This window comes from Sesamum indicum, linkage group LG5 (assembly GCF_000512975.1).
Source record: "Sesamum indicum cultivar Zhongzhi No. 13 linkage group LG5, S_indicum_v1.0, whole genome shotgun sequence".
Lineage (NCBI taxonomy): Eukaryota > Viridiplantae > Streptophyta > Magnoliopsida > Lamiales > Pedaliaceae > Sesamum > Sesamum indicum.
This window is the reverse complement of record NC_026149.1, coordinates 1,303,153-1,325,777: the sequence shown is the minus strand read 5'-3', so window position 1 is coordinate 1,325,777 and position 22,625 is coordinate 1,303,153. Positions and strand designations below refer to the sequence as shown.

The 22,625-nt window shown below is 37.0% G+C and overlaps 3 protein-coding genes across 3 annotated transcripts; 2 read left to right on the top strand and 1 right to left on the bottom strand.

Annotated features, from left to right (window-relative positions):
- On the top strand, nucleotides 6,669-9,122 carry LOC105161556 (transcription factor DIVARICATA-like). The gene is made up of 2 exons (XM_011079278.2): nucleotides 6,669-7,734; nucleotides 7,825-9,122. Exons 1-2 carry the CDS (start codon nucleotides 7,313-7,315, stop codon nucleotides 8,321-8,323), a joined length of 921 nt encoding a protein of 306 aa, XP_011077580.1. The 5' UTR covers nucleotides 6,669-7,312; the 3' UTR covers nucleotides 8,324-9,122.
- On the bottom strand, nucleotides 10,144-15,720 carry LOC105161555 (sulfoquinovosyl transferase SQD2-like). Its single transcript, XM_011079277.2, has 11 exons — nucleotides 14,960-15,720; nucleotides 14,083-14,149; nucleotides 13,265-13,335; nucleotides 12,935-13,052; nucleotides 12,735-12,808; nucleotides 12,235-12,290; nucleotides 12,069-12,152; nucleotides 11,759-11,846; nucleotides 11,593-11,670; nucleotides 11,415-11,471; nucleotides 10,144-10,965 (listed from the first exon to the last, which is right to left on the bottom strand). Exons 1-11 carry the CDS (start codon nucleotides 15,328-15,330, stop codon nucleotides 10,467-10,469), a joined length of 1,563 nt encoding a protein of 520 aa, XP_011077579.1. The 5' UTR covers nucleotides 15,331-15,720; the 3' UTR covers nucleotides 10,144-10,466.
- On the top strand, nucleotides 16,817-19,670 carry LOC105161553 (protein FLUORESCENT IN BLUE LIGHT, chloroplastic). The gene is made up of 4 exons (XM_011079276.2): nucleotides 16,817-17,103; nucleotides 18,100-18,268; nucleotides 18,692-19,012; nucleotides 19,311-19,670. Exons 1-4 carry the CDS (start codon nucleotides 16,870-16,872, stop codon nucleotides 19,511-19,513), a joined length of 927 nt encoding a protein of 308 aa, XP_011077578.1. The 5' UTR covers nucleotides 16,817-16,869; the 3' UTR covers nucleotides 19,514-19,670.

Sequence of the window (22,625 nt, the reverse complement as noted above, 5' to 3'; positions counted from 1 at the left end):
CATCCGAGTGGGCCGAGAGTCTTAGTGAGCCGAGTCGTTGGGCCTACCGAGTTTGGGTCATGGGCCACATAAATACCAACAATCTCCACCTTGGACCAAGACCCATCAGAAAGATGGAAATGGTCATGGAGTCTTTAGCTGAATCTGTTTGTTTCATCATCGCCTAAAAAAAAAAGTTCTCCGTGGATGTACCTGCATTTTGAGACAACTCGGAAGCTTATGTTAGTCAGGGAATAAATGCAATATTTTTAAGCATGTATGAAATTTTTCAAGAGGAAGACTTTTGGTACCCATATCTGCAGGATTGTCCTCGGATTTAATTTTCTCCAATTTAATTACCTCTTTACTGACGATATCTCGTATGAAGTGATACCTCACATCTATGTGTTTCGTCCGATCATGAAATACGGGATTTTTGCACAATTGTATTGAAGATTGACTATCAGAGTATACCGTGAGCTTGTTATTGGAGAAACCAATTTCCTTTATGAGGCCATCCAACCATATAGCCTCTTTGAATGCTTCCGTGGTAGCAATGTATTCTGCCTCAGTGGTGGAGAGAGCAACTATGTGTTGCAATTGAGATTTCCAACTTATGCACGACACGAACCACGTAAAGATGTAAGACGTGGTAGATTTTCTGCTATCCCTATCATTAGCATAATTGGAGTCAACAAAGCCAACAAGTTGAGTTGAGTGACTCCTTTTTGAAAAACGTATGCCTATGTTTTCAGAGCCATGCAGATATTTTAAAAGCCACTTAAGGGCCTCCCAATGAGGGGGACCAGGATTAGACATGTATCTACTTAAGCAGCTAATAGCATATGCAATGTCAGGTCTTGTACAAACCATGAGAAACATAATGGATCCTATCACATTAGAGTAGGGAACTTTTTCCATTTTAGCTTTTTCAATATCACTATGAGGACTCTGATTTTTACTGAGTTGAAGGTGGGCAGCAAGAGGCACAGAGGTAGGCTTGGATGTTTCCATTGAAAACCTTTTTAGAATGGATAGAATATAAGACTTTTGGTTTAGCAGGATAAAAGACTCATGTCTAACAATGTTCATGCCAAGAATGCGTTTTGCATCACCTAAGTCTTTCATTTCAAAGGTTTTGTGTAAATCAGTTTGCAGTTTATTGATGAGATGCAGGCTAGAACTCGCAATGAGCATGTCATCCACGTATAGAACAAGGAAAATAGGAGTGCTATCAACATGCTTGAAGTATAAACAGTGATCATATCGACTTCTTTTAAAATCTAGTGAGAGCATGAAGGAATCAAATTTCTTGTTCCATTGTCTAGGGGATTGCTTCAAGCCATACAGAGATTTATTGAGAAGACACACATAATCAGATTTGATTTTATCAATAAATCCAACAGGTTGATTCATGTAGATATGCTCATCTAAATCACCATGTAAGAAAGCAGTTTTAACATCCATTTGTTTCAGATTCCAATTGTAGTGTGCAGTGAGAGCAAGAATGATACGGACAGTGGTGTACTTCACAACGGGAGAAAAAATCTCATTATAATCTAAGCCTTCTTTTTGAGTAAACCCTTTTGCTACTAGTCTAGCTTTGTACTTAATGGGGTTTTCTTGTTTAATCTTAAAAAGCCATTTGCAATCAACTACGGATGAGTTTTTGGGCCTAGGAACTAGTGTCCATGTGTTGTTTTGTTTTAACGAGTTCATCTCTTCTTTCATGGCACTAAGCCATTTTTCTGATTTCATAGCTTCCTCAACATTTGTGGGTTCAGATAGTTCTATGTTCAAAGCAGTGTCAAAATCTCTAAGTTTGGTAGGTATCCTAGTTTCTCTTCTAGCTCGATCTCTAGTGAGTTGGTAGTCATTAAGGGGGTTTTCTATAGTTGTGGTCTCATTTTCAGTGGTTACTACCTCATTTTCGTTTGTTTGTTCAGCTATATTTTCATTATTCCCTTCCCCCTCTTGGTTATCCCCTAAGTGATTCTCCACCTTATTAAGAGTAGGTTCTTTTTCTCTAAGTTGAGTTTTATCAAGGCAAGGAAACTCATTCTCGTTAAAAGTGACATCCCTACTTATAAGTACTTTAAAACCTGGTTGGCTACGAACCCAAAGTCTATACCCTTTTGTTCCCTCTGGATAACCAATAAATACACACTTAACAGATCTAGGTTCTAATTTGTCTATGTTTTGATGAACAAACGCAGAACATCCAAAAGTACGAAGGTAAGAGATATCAGGTTTTCTACCATTCCACACAAAATCAGGAGTTCTACCAGATAACGGCACAGATGGAGACAAGTTTATCAAATGAGTAGCAGTAAGTATAGCTTCACCCCAAAAAGATTTAGGCAATCCAGAACTAATAAGCATGCATCTAACTTTATCAAGCAGGGTTCGATTCATGCGTTCAGCTACACCGTTTTGTTGTGGGGTATAGGGGTTAGTTCTATGCCTCCTTATACCAAAATTGTCACAAAGATTAGAAAAATCTTTATTGCAGAATTCAAGGCCATTATCAGTCCGAAGGGCTTTTACTTTCTTTCCAGTTTGATTTTCAACAAGAGATTTCCATTTTGTAAATTTCTCAAAAACTTCGGACTTGTGTTTCATAAGAAAGACAAACACCTTCCTAGAGTAATTATCAATGATAGACAGGAAATAACGGTTACCCCCATGTGTAGGCACACTAGATGGACCCCAAACATCGGCATGAACATAATCTAAAATGCATGAAGACATGGAAGGGAGTGATTGAGATGGAGTTGGAAAGTGTACTTTATGATGTTTTCCCAAGACACAATCATCACAGAAATCCAAATTTTCAATTTTGTCATTCAAAATTCCATCCTTTTTCAAAAAACCAAGACCTTTTAGACTCATATGCCCAAGTCGTTTATGCCATAATGCAGTCATATCACATTCATTCACAGAAGCAGTCAAGGAATCATATGTAACTGAGCATAGATAGAGATTTCGTTTCTTTTCAGCTTTAAACACAATAAGGGACCCTTTCATGATTTTCATGAGGCCTTTGCCCCACCTACCTTCTAGACCATCCTCTTCTAAGGCAGCACAAGATATCAAGTTGTGACTCAAATCAGGAACATACCTTACATTTTTCAGAGTTAGTCTATAACCTTCTTTGAAATTTAACGAGATGTCACCAAGACCCAAAATTTCACATTTCTTTTCATTAGCCATAGAAACAAAACCAGATTTTTCATAGCGAAAGTTTGAAAAAACTTCTTTAACAGGGCTCATATGGAAAGTGCAACCAGAATCAATAAGCCATTCAAATTTGTTCACAGAGAGCACAGAATTTGCTTCATAGACCATGAAGACTTCACCATTTTCATCAGAGACATTATTCACTTTCTCTTGTTCATCAAAGTTTCTGTCCCTATTGTCACGTTTGGGTTTTCTACAATCTTTGATGTAATGACCCTTAATGCCACAGTTATAGCAACGTCTTTCCTTTGTCTTATCATCTCTAGATCTGGATTTACTACGGCTGTTTCTACTTTTACCCCTGCTGTGACTTCTACCTCTATTTTTAAAGCCATTGTTCCTGAAATTTGGTCTACTTCTAGCAAGATTTACCTCATGATTATTCTGACTAGGTCTAGCAATTTTTAGGTCCATTTCTTTGCTTTTAAGACCATTAACCACAGTATCTAGGTTGATGCTATCTCTACCATACTTAATAGCAGCTTTCACGTCAGAATAGGATTCAGGAATTGCATTCAAGAGCACAATAGGAGTGTAATCATCAATGTTTTCATCACCAGTAAGTTTAATGTCTTGTATCAACTTGGTAAACTCATCAAGGTTTTCATCAATGTTTTTGGAAAGATCCAATTTATAGCGAAAAAACTTTTCTAAGAGAAAAAGCTTACTGGGTAACGAAGTTTCAGTATACAAATCCTCCAATTTTTTCCAAAGCTCTTTAGAGGTTTTTTGTTTTCCCACTTTTCTAAGAACATTATCGGAAAGGTTCAAAATAATGGATGAGTAGGCAAACTCATCATTTTCCAATTGTTTTTCTTCAGAAACACTTTCAGAGTATTTCCCGTCAATAGCTTTAAACACCTTTTGTTGTATCAAAATACCTTTCATTTTCTGTTGCCAGATAGAGAAATCAGTTTTTCCGTCAAACGGTTGTAAACTATATCCGGCCATTTTGAAAGTAGAGGTCACGGTTTTTAAGGGAAAAAACAAAGGTTGTGGTTTTAAGTAAAATCTTTCGAAAAAACAGTTGATCAAGAAGATAATGCACTCAGAATCAGAATAACACCACAGAGGCAGAAATGTATCAGACAATAGCAGTACTAATTCTGACTTGCCAAAATATTAACAATGTACACAGGTTAAGAAAGTAGTCACAGATCACGATTTTTGGATAATAGATCAAAGTATAAGCAAAATCGCAGATCAAGACAATGAACCCGTATAATGATAAGCGCAGCAGTTATCACAGTAAATTTCAGCAAATCACAAAGAGAAGGAGAAATGAACACGGCCAAGGTCTTTCCAGCCTAACGCCCAGTCCAGATACCCGACGACCTCAGGGGTCCGGCCAGGAGGGTCGTTAAGGGGATAAGCACCTCGGTTATTGACAGTAATATAATGCTGAAAAATAAAATAAAGCAGTAAATGGAGGAGGGGTTCAAGCGTGTTACCTTCACCACGGCTACCGATAGTTTGGGTCATGGGCCACATATATACCAACAATCTCCACCTTGGACCAAGACCCATCAGGAAGATGGAAATGGTCATGGAGTCTTTAGCTGAATCTGTTTGTTTCATCATTGCCTAAGGAAGTTCTCCGTGGATATACCTGCAGTTTGAGACAACTTGGAAGCACATGTTAGTCAGGGAATAAATGCAATATTTTTAAACATGTATGAAATTTTTCAAGAGGAAGACTTTTGGTACCCATATCTGCAGGATTGTCCTCGGATTTAATTTTCTCCAATTTAATTACCTCTTTACTGACGATATCTCGTATGAAGTGATACCTCACATCTATGTGTTTCGTCCGATCATGAAATACGGGATTTTTGCACAATTGTATTGAAGATTGACTATCAGAGTATACCGTGAGCTTGTTATTGGAGAAACCAATTTCCTTTATGAGGCCATCCAACCATATAGCCTCTTTGAATGCTTCCGTGGTAGCAATGTATTCTGCCTCAGTGGTGGAGAGAGCAACTATGTGTTGCAATTGAGATTTCCAACTTATGCACGAACCACAGAATGTAAAGATGTAAGACGTGGTAGATTTTCTGCTATCCCTATCATTAGCATAATTGGAGTCAACAAAGCCAACAAGTTGAGTGTTTTCACTCCTTTTTGAAAAACGTATGCCTATGTTTTCAGAGCCATGCAGATATTTTAAAAGCCACTTAAGGGCCTCCCAACCCAATGAGGCAGGATTAGACATGTATCTACTTAAGCAGCTAATAGCATATGCAATGTCAGGTCTTGTACAAACCATGAGATCCGAGTGGGCCGAGAGTCTTAGTGAGCCGAGTCGTTGGGCCTACCGAGTTTGGGTCATGGGCCACATAAATACCAACACCTACTTTAATTCTTGCCGAGAGTCTTAGTGAGCCGAGTCGTTGGGCCTACCGAGTTTGGGTCATGGGCCACATAAATACCAACACCTACTTTAATTCTTGGGCTTTATTTTTTTAATTTTAGAATAATATATCAATATAACTAAAAATACTCATTTAATTTTTCCGAGAGATGGTACCTAAAGCAACAATGTTTGGTTGGCAATTGGGAAATGGAGCATTATTGTTTTGCACCACGTAGGTTAGGCCGCGGGCGTGGACGATGAGAAGAATTTTTGGCATATAGGTTAGAGGAATGAATGATAAACTGAAAAGTAAATTGAAAGAATTGTAAAGTATGTAATGGTTCCAACCTGTAAGAAGAGCCCACATCCACATGACATGCGCTCACTCACCAACTCAACTCAACTCAACGACGGACATTCTACTTTTATGGAAATATGGAATCTTTCCACTTGTGGAAAGTCCAACTCCCTTTTTATACTATACCACTAACTTTCATTTCCAATAACACTTAATTAAGAAACCTGTTTCCCAGCACACAAGTATGGCCCTAACCCTTTTCTTTTTTATTTTCTCCTTTTTAGACCCTCTCAACACCACATACTCATACTCTTACACAGACAAATTTCTGAAACAAAAACAAATTAATAAAATATAACAATATGACAACCACTTGATTCCAGAATATAACAGCTGCAAACATGTAAGTATTACTCTGCAAATAATATTATTTTCCAAACTCATACAAATCTTTGTTTTTGTTGTTGGGGGGGAGGGGGGGTGGAGGTGGGGGGAGTCTATTACTCTCTTATTAGTGTAGTAATCCAAGATTGATTATCATAATCAGGGCCCTCGTTTTCAATCATGAGATAACTCTGTTTCTTGTTCTTTTAAACAGAATGTTATTAATTAATTAATTGTGATAGACTTCATTTTTCTTAATTAAATTCATCAAAAAAGATAAGAAGAAAGACTAATTCAAGAGTGACACGTGTTCTCATCTCATTATCCTGTTCAAGTCAAAGTGCATTGGACCTTGCTCTTCTGCATACTTTACCCTGTGTTAAGAATTGCCTGATGCAATCATTAGTAGGTTCAGCTCCTTTGCTTAAACATCATTAACATCAAAAGTTGCAAGAAGCAAACAAGCTACCTTATTTTTCTTGATGCAATTACATTTATGCCCATAACAAAGCTCATCAACGACAGATTGTCCCTTGCTGCATTTGGTCAGGCAGTCCCTCCCCTTCTCTCCCCATTATACAAGTTCTAATCAGCTGCAACCCCCACAAACACCTCCCAACCAATCATTCACAAACACCTTCCATCTGTCTTTTTTCTCTGTCTCAAGATCCCTTCCCCTAACAAACAAGTACAAGTAGCTTGAAATGCACAGATTTGCTTCAAACCCCTTGTAGATTCAACTGTCTCAAATTTACTCAAGTGTTTCTCATCAACACTGCAACTTTGCCAACTTTTTGACAGCTTTCTCTTGTTCTTATGTTTTTTGGCATAGATCCTCTGTGTCTTTCTGTACTCTTTACTTTGTGTTCATCTGCCTTCACTTCTGCAGTTTGAAGAATTCCAAGTATTTATTTGGACTTCTTGCGGTTATGAAAGATAAGCAGCCTTTCTGAGATTCTTCTCCATGTGTCAAAAGCATTCAGATTCTCCACTTCTTTGTACATCCATTCAGTTCTTCTACCCCTTTCATCCATTCTGATTCTGTTAGAAGAGCAATGATGAACAGAGAAATGGGACTTGATTCTCCTGCATCTTCATCGAATTGGTTGTTTGGCGAGGACAAGGTGACTAAATGGACTGCGGAGGAGAACAAGAGGTTTGAAAACGCTCTTGCTTTGTTCGACAAGGATACTCCGGATCGGTGGCACAATGTGGCTGCCATGATCCCTGGAAAGACTGTCAGCGACGTGATCAAACAGTACAAGGAATTGGTTGAAGATGTCAGTGACATAGAAGCAGGGCTGATACCAATTCCAGGATATGGTAATACTCCTTTCACTTTGGAGTTGGCGAGTGATCCAGATTATCAGGGGGGCTTCAAACAACTTTACAGCCCAGGTGGGAAACGGAACACTTCGACTCGGTGTCCTGATCATGAAAGGAAAAAGGGAGTGCCTTGGACTGAGGAAGAACACAGGTTAAAACATTTCCTGTCTTAATATCTTAATTCATGTGATGTTCTTTTTCATGGTGATGGTTATGTTGTACTGATGTTTTGAAGCCTCAGGCAATTTCTCTTGGGGCTGAAAAAGTACGGAAAAGGAGACTGGCGAAATATCTCTCGCAATTTCGTGACCACGAGGACTCCCACACAAGTTGCTAGCCATGCTCAGAAGTATTTCATCAGGCAGCTTTCCGGAGGGAAAGATAAGAGGAGATCAAGTATACATGACATCACAACTGTCAATCTTAACGAAACTGCATCTCCTTCTCAAGACAAAGGAGGGCCTCGTGCTGAAGATAAATCACATTTGGTTGTGGAGAGGCAACAAAATTCAGATGTAAATGATATGGTCCAAGGAATGTATAATTCATACCAGACCGATCCAGGAGCAATGATGGGGTTCAGCCCACCAAATAGCAGCTTAATGTTCACGCATCTCCAAGGGACGACTCCGTTTGGGCTATATCTGCATGAACATCATATGAGGAGCAATGATCCACATGGAGTCCTGTTAGAACATCACGGTTCAAATTTTCAGATCCATTCGACCAGACATCTCTGAATTCAGAGTTGGTTGGTTCTTGCTCAAGAAGTTGTAATAGATACACAGAGCACGTACCAAGTAGTATACTAAGTCGTCCATTTGTCTTAAAACCATTTGAGCTGGTATTGAGCTATCAAGAATTGTGGATTTTGGCAAAATCAACGCGGTATATATTCCTGTCCTTGGTTGGCAGGAAATGATGAAGAGTAGTTTGGAGGTTGGCTGAGGGAGTTCAGACTACTTAATCTCTGAACACATTCTGAGGTTCTCATCCCTGAGTGGGTTCAAATAATTGTAAGCTCAGGTTTGCCTTAGAGAGCATCTTAAGTCAAAATACTCCCTGCAATCACGTAGAATATGGAACTTAAGTCGAGTTATTAGTTCCTCTATGACCTTCGTAAAGTTGGTAACACTATGGCCTTCAGACATGAATCTAAGAGAATCACCATCAACCCTGTTTAGCCTTAAACAAGTAATTACAAGCATGAAGCATCCCACAAATCAACGGTATGCTTACAAGCAGCGACAAGTGTCCAGGAAAACGCGATACTGCTGTTCAATTTAAAGCACTCTAACGCACAAGCTTACCTTTTTTGTCATGGCACTCTGTGGTTACTATTTCCATTGCGGTTGCAACAGAATGAATCTTGAAAAGCCTATCATCCACCACTTTGTTTCTGCAATTTGGTTCAGGTCCCACCCACTACCACTAGCAAAGAATTCCAGGCAACAAGAGCAGCAGCACTATTTCTGCTAGCTCTTTTGGTAAATGACAAACTAACCCCACTTTCTTTTTTCCAATGGAGCAACTTTATTGCAAGTTGTACCACTAGAAAAGGTTTACTGATGTGTTCTGAATCTGATGTGATATTCCTCAAGTATATGTAGACCTAATCTCATAACCTAAACATAGTATAAGTTTGTGTTCTGTGTTCCTGTTGTCGTTAGATTAGGATACCTTGCTTAAGAATGATCTCAAAATGACTCAAACACTATGAAAGATGGAAGTGAGCATTTAATGTATATTATCTTACCCCGGCAACGATTTTTTGTAGTTGACTTCAAGATTAGTGGTTAAAGATTCATATGTTTGTTCAATCTTTCATTCCTTTATATGGAAAATCTTAGCCCAAAAGCTGTGATCCCTTAAATTTCAGGAACCAATTATGCATTAGTTCCATGCTCTTACTACACAATGAATAATCATTCTGATACTGATTGAACTAGTAGTGACAGAGCAACTGTGAATTCGTGGTTTACATCTAGTTGCGAATATGCAGAGAAGTTCCTGAAGAATAATCACTGCAGTCCCATTTGTCGGCAAAGAATCAAGTTATAAGACAAAGACATAGGAGCAACCGACATGACTTCATGGTATTACTGCTGCAGAAGTTGTCCATTCTAACTTGTCATTATAACTTGCTTTATCTGAGAACAATTACTTCATATATAACTGGTGCACTTGGAAAGAAATCTCGCGTTAAGTCATTCTCTGCAGTACTGTATCAGCAAGTATCCAAGGTATATCCCCCACATTCACATTACTTTCGCTTTCTTGATTCTTTTGGGTCTAAAACCAGAACCCACATCAAGTATTTGGCTCAAGTGATTAATACGACTTGAGAAACGGCCTTTCAGTGAAACACAGAGCTAATGGTAAAATTTAAGTTCCAATCTTAGTAACCAAGACTATATAGTTGAATTGAGACCATGGTAGCAGCATCGAAATTCTCTTTCAGTATGCTGAGAGAAAAAAATGTAGTCCTTTCCCTCAGTTGACTGTAAAAAGATCATTTTGTTTTAAGGATAAGCTATCCACAACATATAACCACGGTATAGATCAGAGAAATTAAGACTCAAACCTCTATTGCTTAGAAGTACTGGAGCATCAAGTTGATTACCATGCTTAGGAAAGCATATACACAAAAAACAATACACGCAAACCTACAGTCTTGTTCTTTTCTGTTTTCACGTCTCACCAAAAATCATCTAAATCAATACAACAAATTGATGAGAATACAACTGACCACATTTCAGGTCAACATTCTGCAGTGTGCCATATATTTGAGTGATCTGCGTGTGCAGATAACTTGGAGTGCTTAATAACACAGACGACTTTCGACATTATCTGAGTTCAAATCAGATAAAACACAATTTAGCATTACATTCCAATTGCTGGGGTCTGTGGCTGGAACACACGTCTGAATAACCATTGGAGTGGTCCCAAGAACTGTGCTCTCTTCTTCCTCCAGAACCAAATTGCAGCATTATATTGTTCGTTCCGTATCTTTCTAGTAGCTGCCCTCCAATCATACTTCTCCATTTCTACACGTGCTGCTTTGCCAATTGTTTCTCTTAGTACTGAGTCATGCAGAAGAGGTTTCAATTTGCTCAAGCAGTCATCAAGATCTCCAGGGTTAAACAGGTAGCCTGTTTTTCCCTGCTGATCTTCAGGAATTATATCTGGAATTCCTCCAGCACGCGCAGCGACCACAGGGAGTCCTGATGACATAGCCTCCAAAACAACAAGGCCTAGTGTCTCAGATTCTGAGGGCATAACAAAAACGTCTCCACTAGCATATGCCTGTGAAAGCTCTTCTCCTTGTAACATTCCTGTGAATACTGCAGGCATGCCAGAAAACATCTGCTCCAGCTCCTCCCTGACAGAAAGAAACAATTCCTGATAAAAATACAAGTTTGTACATTGGATGATGAATTTTAGCATAGTACCAGTGTAAGCAGTAAAAGATTTAGTTGGTGATTCAATGTCCTTTACTCCACTCTCCCTTCAAATCCAATAGATTGAATATTAGCATACTACCAGTGCAAGCAGTAAAAGATTTAGTTGGGGATTCAATGTCCTTTACTCCACTCTCCCTTCAAATCCAATAGATATTTATACCCTTTTGTTATACTTAGGAGCAATTATGTTGATCATCTAAGCCAACAACCATATATAGCTTAGAGGTTGGTGAAACTTTAGTGACTATTTTTTACGGCATAAAGGTAACAGAAGTTAAAGACAAACAAACATCCCTTGAGGCCACACAAGCATGGATTGAAGGCTATATTCTGATAGCTAAAGTATATATAATGTATTCCACCTCACCTGTATGGCCCATCCCCAATGAAAGCTATCCGGGCTTCTGGAAGCTTATCCATGACCCTGTTTCAAATATGGCATCTCCACAGTCAATTGTAACATATTAATGCTCTCAAGTGGAGAATCCGAGAATGTATAAATCTAGCAAGTTCGATATTCTCCCATCAAAACAGTAGAACAATACCTTTTTAGGAAATCCAAACTCTTCTCCACTCCAATACGTCCTACATGAACTATCAATGGTCTGTCGGGTTCTCCATTGCTAATTTAGGAAGAAACTTTGTTAACAAAAAATTTGATTATACGGTTTTGGGTTGAATGTGAATGCAGTGGTAGAGGGAGTTTCACACCTTAATCTTAATCTCATTCCATGGGAGCGAAACCGGGGATGGAAGCTCTCAGAATCGACACCCTTGTTCCAGAGGCGTATCCTGTTAGCTGAAAATTGCAAAGAAAGAAACAAATTTATGTTTCAATATGGTTCCCATGTACACGCATTTCACGATATATGAGTAGTACAACAAATGAAAAGTATGACGAGAAAGAGTACTAAAAGATTTGATCTCTTCTAAAGAAAGAAGAAGCAGCAAACGTTCTATGCTCACACATGAGCGAGATCCACTTGGAGGATAATTAAATAGATTGAGATGTGAAATTTACCTGCAGTCACCCTAGCTTCTTCTAGATCCTTTCCAATGGCAGCAGAAGGCACCAGTGTGAGATCAGCAGCTCTATGCAGAAATTCTGGAAAAATATTATGCAATCTTCATTATAATCCACATGAAAATCTAAGCAAGGAACCAGGATAGGGGTAGATCTCACATACTTAAAATTAACCACATTGGTTTGACCAGCCAACTGAAGGTGTATCTTGGGATATATCTGTAAAATACGAATTTACAATTAGCATTACCTCAAGTTGCTGCATCCAAGAAAAAAGTGAGACCATAAGCATCAGAAATTTTTGCCAGACACTGTTTGGCTGTAATATATAACTGGACTGATTTCTAACGTTCAGTCACTCCCCTTAATGTAAAGTTTCACCTGATTTTATTGAAGTTAGTTTTTTAGCATTATCACATCAACAACTAGATAGAGTATTTGTTAGCCCCTAATTGAGTTCAAAATATCAATCAACGTTAGTAATCCTTCTTATTTTCCTCCTTTTTAAGTGAAACAATTTTAAGTGAAACAATTCTTCACAAAGTTGAGGCAAAATGTAGAAACAATTTGAGACTGGAGTAAGTTTTATAGAGATGTTACTGCATAATCATATAAAAGATAAAGAAGAAAAACATCTGAAAGCAATTGAGAGTATGAACATACACAGGAACATGGGTGTGATACGACATCACTATTGGTACAGATAGTAATTTCGCGATGGCGAGAGCACCAAATACCTGTGCATGTGTAGGTACAGTCAGTGGAGCAACACAAACCAATTCTTTCCTTCTGAAGACATTTTAACGCTTATAAACAATCTTATTCCACAAGTGAAATAGTAAAAGAGGCAGAGTACGATATACCATAATGCCAGGTGATGATGCGTGTATAATGTCAGGCTTAAATTGGGCAACTGCAGAGATTATTCTTGGGCTGAGTGCTAGTGACAGGGGTACCTTTTGGTACCAGGGACAAGGGAAGCTGCCAAGAGATTAGTTCATAAGATCAAGGTATTCAGAAACCACAAAAAGATTTAAAAAGCAAAAACAGATTAGATAATTGTAGTTTTATCGACAATTGGGTACTGGAAGTCGCATCAATTGATATGGAACATTCTCTCAATCAGTTTGTTTAATCAAGAAGAAAGCATGGTGTCATGTTATCATTGTCCAGACAAGAACTCAAAAACCAACCTTCTAGAGCCAATCAATTGAGCTCCATAAAATTCCTGAGGAACTCCTTCATGCGTTGTTACAACCATAACCTGGATCAATTACAAAACCAACAATTGAATTAATTCTAGGGAATTATGTAAACATCTGTATGTACTATAGAAATGCAGATTTAAACTTTCGTCAATCACAGATCATTCGTGCTGAGTTATAATTACATCATTTGGTATATCCATAGACAACAGTAATTCTTCTCAGACTAACTACTGAAGATATAGGCACCCAGGAATTGCCCCAAAACCATGAGAGCAACCAAAACTTGGACATTAAAGTCCTCTTTTCCAAAATGGATACCTAGTGGTTGCACATTGATTCTGTAGTCTGCAGTTATAAGTTATTCACTGTTCTATTCTAGTTCCACATTGGAATCAGGCGTCACATTCACCCTTCCTTTACAACATCAAAATCATCTATACACAAGAATTGTGCCAAAACCAACCTAGTGCAATTTTGCGAATGGGGGCTAAACCACTTGCCAAAAGGCAATCATTGATTGCATATGGGCTCTCTAGCCTATAGTTTGTACTCTTCTCATACTAATTTCATGTTGGAAGTGATTTCATACAGAACATCATGAATGGGGAAGGACAAGTAAGCTCTGTAGTGTGAAGGTGCAAGTGGAGAATTAGTTTCATGTATGAATCACCGTTCTCAACAAAAAAATATTGACTGACATGAATTTACTAGGGTGCCAAGTTCAGTCTAACAAAAATATATATAAACAACAGCTAACATCTCAAATTAATGAGTTGAACTGACAACAAAAAGTAAGAACATACCTCATCCCCCATTTCACGTAAATATTTAATGAAATTCTGGAACCTGTTTTTATATCCAGAGACATAACTGCATAAAAAATTGCAAAATATGTAAGTGTCATAAAAAGAATTTACCAAACTAAAGAAATTAAAGTGCAGAAAAAAACAAGGCATAATGTAGATTTGTATAAATATTGAATGAAACATACATTTAAAAAGCATAAAACAGGAAAATGGTGGAAATATCTTACTGAAGTACTATAGGGAAGTAAGCAGAGTCAATTGACAACATAAGCAAAGAATCACTGTTTCATTAAGTTGATTGATGCAGGTGAGCAAATGTCGGTTAAAGGTAGACCAAACAGAGATGAGTGGCAAAAATATATTTGGTGATGATTTGAACCAAATGTATCAAACTTATTTAAGGGAAAACATGAACAAAAGTTACAAATGCATGCATATATTATCTTCATTAGTAGCATATCATAAAAGTTCAACTCTAGCTGATTTGATCACTAAAAAGATGAATTAAAGAGAATAAAAAACTCAGATGAACTGATATTTTTGCAGCATGAACATTACTTATCCTGCAGGTGATAAGAACCCAATAAAGATTAGGTTGTGGACATAAGTTGCATATTAAACAACAGAAGCACATTTGGCTTGTAAATAAGAAGGATATTACTCCAATAAGGAGAAAGATCTTCCTCTCCGAAACACAAATATCAAATGAAAGATGGTGAAATCCTTATTTCCACTAACCTACGAAGTCAAACCATCAACAGGAAAGAAACACATACCAAAACTCAAAGTCAACAGGGTGACAAAATCTTGCTAACAAAAACAACATAAATGGCCTCAAACAAGAAATGCAGAGATGAACAAATATAAGACTCACGAAAAGGGAGAAGGCTCAACAAATAGAGCGATACGCCTAGGACTAGAATTCATCTCAGATTCAAGCAATGGAGGAGGGTTCTCATCCTCCTCTTCTCCCCTGTACTCCGTAATGGTCATCTTGCTGGTGGTGCTAGCTGACTCACTAGAGGTTCTTACCTTTAAGACTCTTAATTCCTTGCTCCTCTTATACTGCAAAGACTGAGTCTTTAAACAAAGTAGAGTAATGGGTTCTCTTAATCTTGATGTACAAGAACAAGAAACATTGAAAGAAAAGACTCTAGGACTATAATTACAAGAGCAAGAAGAAGAGGCAGAAAAGGAAGGAAGAGAGAGAGCAGGATATATAGAGAGAGAAGAAGTGGAGATCATAATGGTTGGTTTGTGATGATGTTAAATACTAGTTCCACTGTATTAAACTAAACTATTGGTGTGTGGTGAGTTGAAGAAAGACTGAAAGAATGAAGCAATTTTTTTCTCAAGGGGGGTTGGGTTTGCTTATTTAATTCTTGATTCCACGGGGGTTGATATTTGAGTTTGATTAGTGCAGGCAGTGACGTGAGAGAGGAATAGCCGAGCAGGGGCCACTGCGGAGGACTCTCCCAAATCCCAATGGATATTCGTTTCCGGGAATGAGGTTGGCGGAATAATCGGAAGATGAGAGAGTATATGCTCATTGCGCATTGCCTCCCACCAATGGAGAAGGAAGACTGTTTTTGTGCATTGCAATCTTGTCTTGTGGGCTCATTTTGATTATTCCTTTTGGTGGTGGGCGATATGGATAAACTGACGCTCATGGATTGTTATCCTCCTCTTCTTATGTCATTTTTTAAAAGTTTTTTTTTAAAAAAAAAAACAAAAAACAAAACACTCCCAATGTAATTACATTTAATTTTTTTTATAATTTAAAAAATTATAATTAATATTTTTAGAATTTATTTTCGTCTAATAAATAGGTCTATTTATTAGTTAAAATTCACTAAATTTATTGATATTAATAAAAAATTGAATGAAAATTGATAATTATCCTTAATTAATTTATTATAGACTTATTGTAAATCAAACTTTTCTCATCAAAACCGTAAGTTTAATGATATTCCAAGAAATATTGTGGTGATTATATTATATGTTAGATTACAGTGATTCAATCAACTAAATAAACAATTGAAGGTTTAATTGGAGTAGTAATATGGAGATGTGAGACCCAAAAATATTGGAGGTTCAAGTGTATATAATCTAAAATAAATTATTTATTTTTAATAAATTGTTTATTCCGAAATATCTGTTTATTGAATTTGAATTTATTAAATTGAATATTATAAAAATAATAATAAAGTGTAGGGCATCCATGAAAAAAATTTAGATAACTAACAGAATAAAAAATAAATGTTGGAGCAGAGAAGTGCAGGTACATACATACAATTGTGGTGGTGTCTCTTTGAATAATTAAATAATGAAAGGAGTTAGCATTTACCAATAATTTTATGGATTAAGTGGTTATTAATCATATAATTGTGTTTAATTATTTGGTTGTCACTTACCACTTCAAACACACAACTCATAATTAAGTGAATTATGAATTGTTGTATATTTGCTACTTTCCTATATTACTATCCATATGTTATGTCTTAAACTATGCAATTATCATAAGATTATAAGTAATTGTGGACCAAAAATCTATTTATATGAGACCCCAAATTGGATTTTATTAAGTAGGAAAGCCCAAAAAACTTGGAAAATAAATGCTCAAGAATTAGCATTTTTTATGGAACTCATTATAACGATTTTAATTGGAATACTAAAAAGCGGGTTTTTGATTCGGGTGTCGGCTTTATCCAAAACCCAAAAGAAACAAGGAAAGCAAAAGTCTTTATTTGAGAAGAAAGATAGAGGAAAGATAGAAAGAAGAAGATGACGATGTTGATGAAGCAAGGACTTCTGACATGGAGCCCTTGTGATCCTCACTTCATCTCTAGATTTTCTCACTCATATCTTAATCCACGAAAATCTATCAAACCCACTTCATCTTTCACAATCTTTGCTGCAAGAAATGATCCCAATTCCAGTAATTTCATTTGTCCTCTGAGAAAAGTCAGTGAGGGTGGAGGCTCTCAGCTAGAGATGCTCGCCAATTTTGATTTCAAGGTTCTTTTAAGTTCCCCAAAAGGATTTGCCTTTTCTTTTTGATAGTTGGGTATACTTCAAAATTGAACCTTTGGTGAATGGTACTAGTTTCGGTAGGAATATTTGTCCTGGAGGTGATTCCTAGCTGCATTCTGCTTTGCTTTGGTTTTTTGAACTTTGTCTTTATGTCTATGCTGCAAACCCCAAGCTCTGATCGGTTCTTTATGTGCTCTCTTTGATGATTGTCCGTAAAGAGATAGAATGCTTATTACTGTAGTTTATGTATGTTCTGAAATGTTGTTAAAATATTGTGGAGAGATCAGTTTGGTTTGGTAATATCATATCTGGATGTATCCCTTTAGCTTCAGTTGCATTTAGCTATTGCCACATCTCGCAAATGGAAAATTAAGAAAATAAATGTGCTGTAAGATTCAGTTAAAATGAACGGTTGGTTCTACAAGTTGTTAAATGGAGTGATGCATTATAAACTCGGATAGATAAAAATAAGCTTACTTGGATCATGGAGCTTGTCCCCATTGATTGAGGGGAAAGTGTTGGAGTACTTGAGAAGGATTTTGGTTGATGCTATTGACAAATGCATAAACCTTTCAGGCCAGTTCATTTGGCTCCAAAAAATTGTCAAGCGTGTTGTATGCATCTCTTCATTATCTGGTCTAGATGCACCCCTATAACTGAGAGTCTTAGCTTGTGGGTAGAGGCACTTGTACATAACAAGATTGTCATGAGTTGGACTGGTGCCATAATACAGCACAGGGTTAATTTGTTTAGTGATTGATGAAGACGGAAAGTAGCTCACAAATTGGCTTACGCAATTTGGCCTGTTGGTTTGCAATATGCTTTCACGAATGGTCATTACATGAGCGCTAAAAGTGCAGAATAATGCTCTCACAGTGGATTATTTGTTTTCCACCCAACATTCATTGGTTTTGTTTTACACCACTTTTCATGAATAATGAACTATGTCCTGTTTTCATTGGATTAGTCTCACTCTGGCAGGGAAGGATGCTTCGCAGACTCCCAGCTACAGTGCTCATAGTCACCAATGCAATAGTGTTTGATAAACCTCTGGAGGCACTCGCAGAGACATGTCAAGCTGATAATTCCGTGTTCAATATGAATATGCCATTATTACTTTTTGTTGCCCTTATAGGGGCCACGGTTGGAGGTAAGGTACTATCAAATTCATGCAATTATTCAGAAATCAAGGCATTGATTCATGCTTTTGGGTGCGAACATAAGGATATTCAATTTGTGCATGCAATCAATTATATGTCTCGTTTGTATAGAGACTCTGCATTAAACTTAAAAGATGTCAGAACCTAAAAGTTAGAGGCTCTTCTTTATTGGCAACTAGTTAATATATTTGTCTACTGATTACCTTAAAATAAGTTCTAAGTCCAAGACTACTAGTTAATTCTCCACAAGCTTTCATCTTTTGTTCTTTCATATGTCCAGGTTGTTTATGATGTGTTTTTGCTCCTCTGGGTTATTCATGTAGGATCTATGATGCCGTGCAACATTTATGGTTTAATTTTGCTTAAACCTCCATGTGTTTTGGTGTTCTTTTCCATGTGATTTTCATATGCAGGACTACTTGCACGACAGAGGAGAGGAGAACTGCAGCGACTAAATGAGCAGCTGCGCCAGATCAATGCGGCTCTGAGGAGGCAGGCTAAGATTGAATCATATGCACCCAGTTTGAGTTATGCTCCTGTTGGTGGAAGGATTGCAGAGGATGAAGTAATTGTTGATCCAAGGCAGTCAGATTTAATTTCTCGTCTGAAAAATGGAAAAAATTTCCTGAGAAATCAAGAACCGGAGAAGGCATTTTCTGAGTTTAAGACAGCACTTGAGCTTGCCCAGAATCTGAAAGATCCAATCGAGGAAAAGAAGGCTGCGAGGGGTTTAGGTACTATTTTTTCTTTTCTCCTCATCTCTCTCTGGATTCCTCATAATGTGCGAGAACTGTGTGGACCAAATTGTACCAACCATCGTATTTCTACCTTTATGTTATTGCCTCTCTCATGAACTAAAAAGGGAATATTTCCTGTTTGATTATGCATCTTTCATTAACTCACTGTTCGGATTATTTATGAAATCCTTTTAACAGACCTCCTAAACGGCCTGAACAGGTTATGGGACTGTTCTGGTATATCTTAACGTGTTTCCAATAGCTGGTTCTAAGAATATGGTTTATCCTATTTTAGGGGCATCCCTACAAAGGCAGGGAAAATATCGGGACGCGATCAAGTACCATTCTATGGTTCTGGAAATTTCACAAAGGGAAGGAGAGGAGTCAGGTAACACGGAAGCCTATGGAGCAATAGCTGATTGTTACACCGAACTTGGGGACCTGGAACGAGCTGCGAAATACTATGACCAATATATTTCAAGGTTACAATCAGACTGATCTCTGTACTTCCCGAATCTCCATATTATGTAATCTTGAGGTTGCAGGATTTAGTCGAGTTTTATGCGAATAACATAATTTTTGTAGAGTTAATATGTTGTAGACTTCTCACCTCCTCTCTGGTAAATTCAAATTCTTCTTTCTAGAGTTTGAGTAATTCTCAGTATCTCATTCAATTAGCTGCATCCACACTATTCATTACATCATTTAAGTACTAACATATAGACTTATTAGTACTGCAGTTGGATTGCTCGTATCATCTATATGTAGAACCAGAAGTAAAGAGAGACTGTACCATATTTATTGTTGGACTGCAAATAGTACTTGTACCCACACATATAGGCGCAACCACCTAGCGACCTGTCATATGTAGGTGCAACTTTTATTACATTCAAAAGAATCGGATCAACCAAGTTATTTGCTACACATTTTTATCCTTACTTCAATTAAAAGTTGATTATTTTCACGAGGCAGTCCCAGAATTAATCTGTTTTCCTTTCACGACCTGATCTATAAACAACAGTGGTCCAATTCTCCCAGTCAAAAAGCGTTTCCCATTCAAACAAAACATTAATTTCAATGCACAACTTCCTTCCTTTAATGTTCTTGATACATGGTAAATAAAGGTAATAAAAGTTGAATGCGCACACAGAAAGCAGCAGGGAAAATGATGGTCAAAAACAGGTTGGGACCAAGAGTAGAAATTCTGATTCCTGAGAGGAATAAAAGGTGGGCAGCAACAAAGAGAAAGTGCAATGAGAATGGTATCTCTCTTGGCCTCCTCCCAAATCCTCTTCCTCTCCTTTTGCCCTTTTGTGTTAGCAATTTTGTGAACTAAAGATGACATGCTATCTGTACTATTCCTCTCCTTTCCCTTAGGATTCTGTTAATAAGCCAAAGATTTCCATTTTTCTTGTATGAGAATGATTTGCAGTTGTTGGAGTGTGTGTGAGACTGGAATCAGACATTCTAGGTAGGAATTTATTCATATGAGAAAACCTTAGCACCAATGAACAAGCAAACGTACAAAGATTTACTTCTACTCTTAGATCTTAATCATGTCCTAATGTAAAAAGGGTCTGCTGATATTTACATCATGAAATCATGGTTCTTGAAATACGAGAAACAAATACTTGGCACTAAAATCATAGCAGTGGAGTTTTGATAATTGCGTGTTGATTTGGTCAGCCATCAACCTCAATCCAATTAAATACGAGGCTTAGATGATAGAAGAAGTCCTATAATTTTAAATTAATTACACAATAAATATTATTATATTTATTATAAAAAAATACAAACAACTTCCTTGTAATATCATAAATGATGAGATTTACTTTTCGATATTTTTAAAATACAATAATTTACATAAACTTCATTTTAAAAATTACAAGAGAGTAAATTGCTATATTTTTTTCATAGAGGGTAATGTGCTAATTTTTAATATTATAAGAGATAAATTGTTATTCACCCTATTTATTATATAATTAATTCAAGTTCAATCAAACTTAATTTGAACTAGAAAATTTGAATTAGAATTTTGTGTCCGCATAGATATGATGATTAAGAAGCTTAAACTTCCTTTATCTTTTTTTCCTCAACCTACTTTGCCTTTTCCATCAGTCCTTCCTAAATAAATACCTTGCACAATTTCACCAACTCCCTCTTCTTCTCCATCTCTCTCTCTCTCTCTCTCCCCTCTCCCTCTCAACATGAGCAGACGAGTGAGTTTTAGCCCTGAACCAACCATCCACTCCAAGAACAACGGGGCCAACATTAAAGTAGGAGGAAACAAGAAGAAAGTGATGTTGAAAATATGGATTTTTAAACTCCCAAAAGGATCAAGATTCTCACCGGCGAATTTCTTCAAGCAGATAGGAGCAAAAGTGGTCGGAGCACTGCCGTTGGTGTTGACTCGCAGGAGGTGTTCGCGCAAAGTTTCTTCAGCTAGTTTGGCGAGGTCACGTTCCTACGCAGAAACGCTTGATTCTCAGAGGGCTGAAGCTATAGAAGACTGCATCGAGTTCTTGAACTCTTCTTCTTCTCTGCAGAGATCAAATTCAGTTTCCAGCTCTTGCTAGAAACATCATCAAAATGTTGTAAATGAGGTAGAAATTATTCTGTTCTGTGTAGGTTATAGTAAGAGAATTTTATTAAATTTTGTCCCTGCAAGAATTTAGACACAGCTGTATTGTACTGCAGTAGGCTTCGAACGAAATATTCACTTCGATTTGCATGTGGTGTGTGGCGATCTCTGCGGTTCCCAGGGACCATTGGAGTGTAGAAACTGGAGAAACCTTTACAGTAAAAGTTATATGTTCAAGTATTTTAAACAATAGATTTCGCAAAAAAACTAGAAATAAAAATGGATTAAAGTTTTAAATTTAATCAAATTAAACATAATACTCGAGAGAATTTGCAGTTTTCAGGGAGGGTGCAGCTGCTTTGTTCACACCAGGTCACTCACAGCAGAATTACACTATTGATACAGTCCGGAAAATTTTTGTTTGCATCAAATTTGATGTAGTCCATTAATTATATATCAAATGTTATTATATTTAGATAATTACATTTACACTTTCTAACTTATGATTTATTTACACAAATCACCCTATTTTTTTTTATAACTACACATACACCTATTAGGAATTTCAACATCATTTATTTAAACCACCCATGTTTTTGGAAAACTTAAACATACACCTCCAAATATGTCGACATAATTAGACAAACTACCCTTATTTTTTTATTATTAAGGATTATTTTATGTAAAAGATAAAGATAATTTGTATAAACAAAAATAATGGGTGTACACATAATTATCCCTTGTATTTATCGTATAATTATTGATTCCTTTTAACCAAAAGGAAAAGTAAATTAGTCTAGTTGTCAGTGTACTAATCACGGAATAATTCTCTAGCAGTCTAGCTCATTGATTGCTTTGGTTTTGGCTGATTTGGGTTGGAATTTCCTTAACATTTGCCTTTCTTGGCCCCCTGTCTCATCTTCTACATTTCCATTATATCGGTCTTGACTTTCCAAAAGTTTGAAATTTGAGTAGAATGAATGATCAACTCGAAAAAATTAAAAAAAAAAAAAAAAGTGTTAAACATGA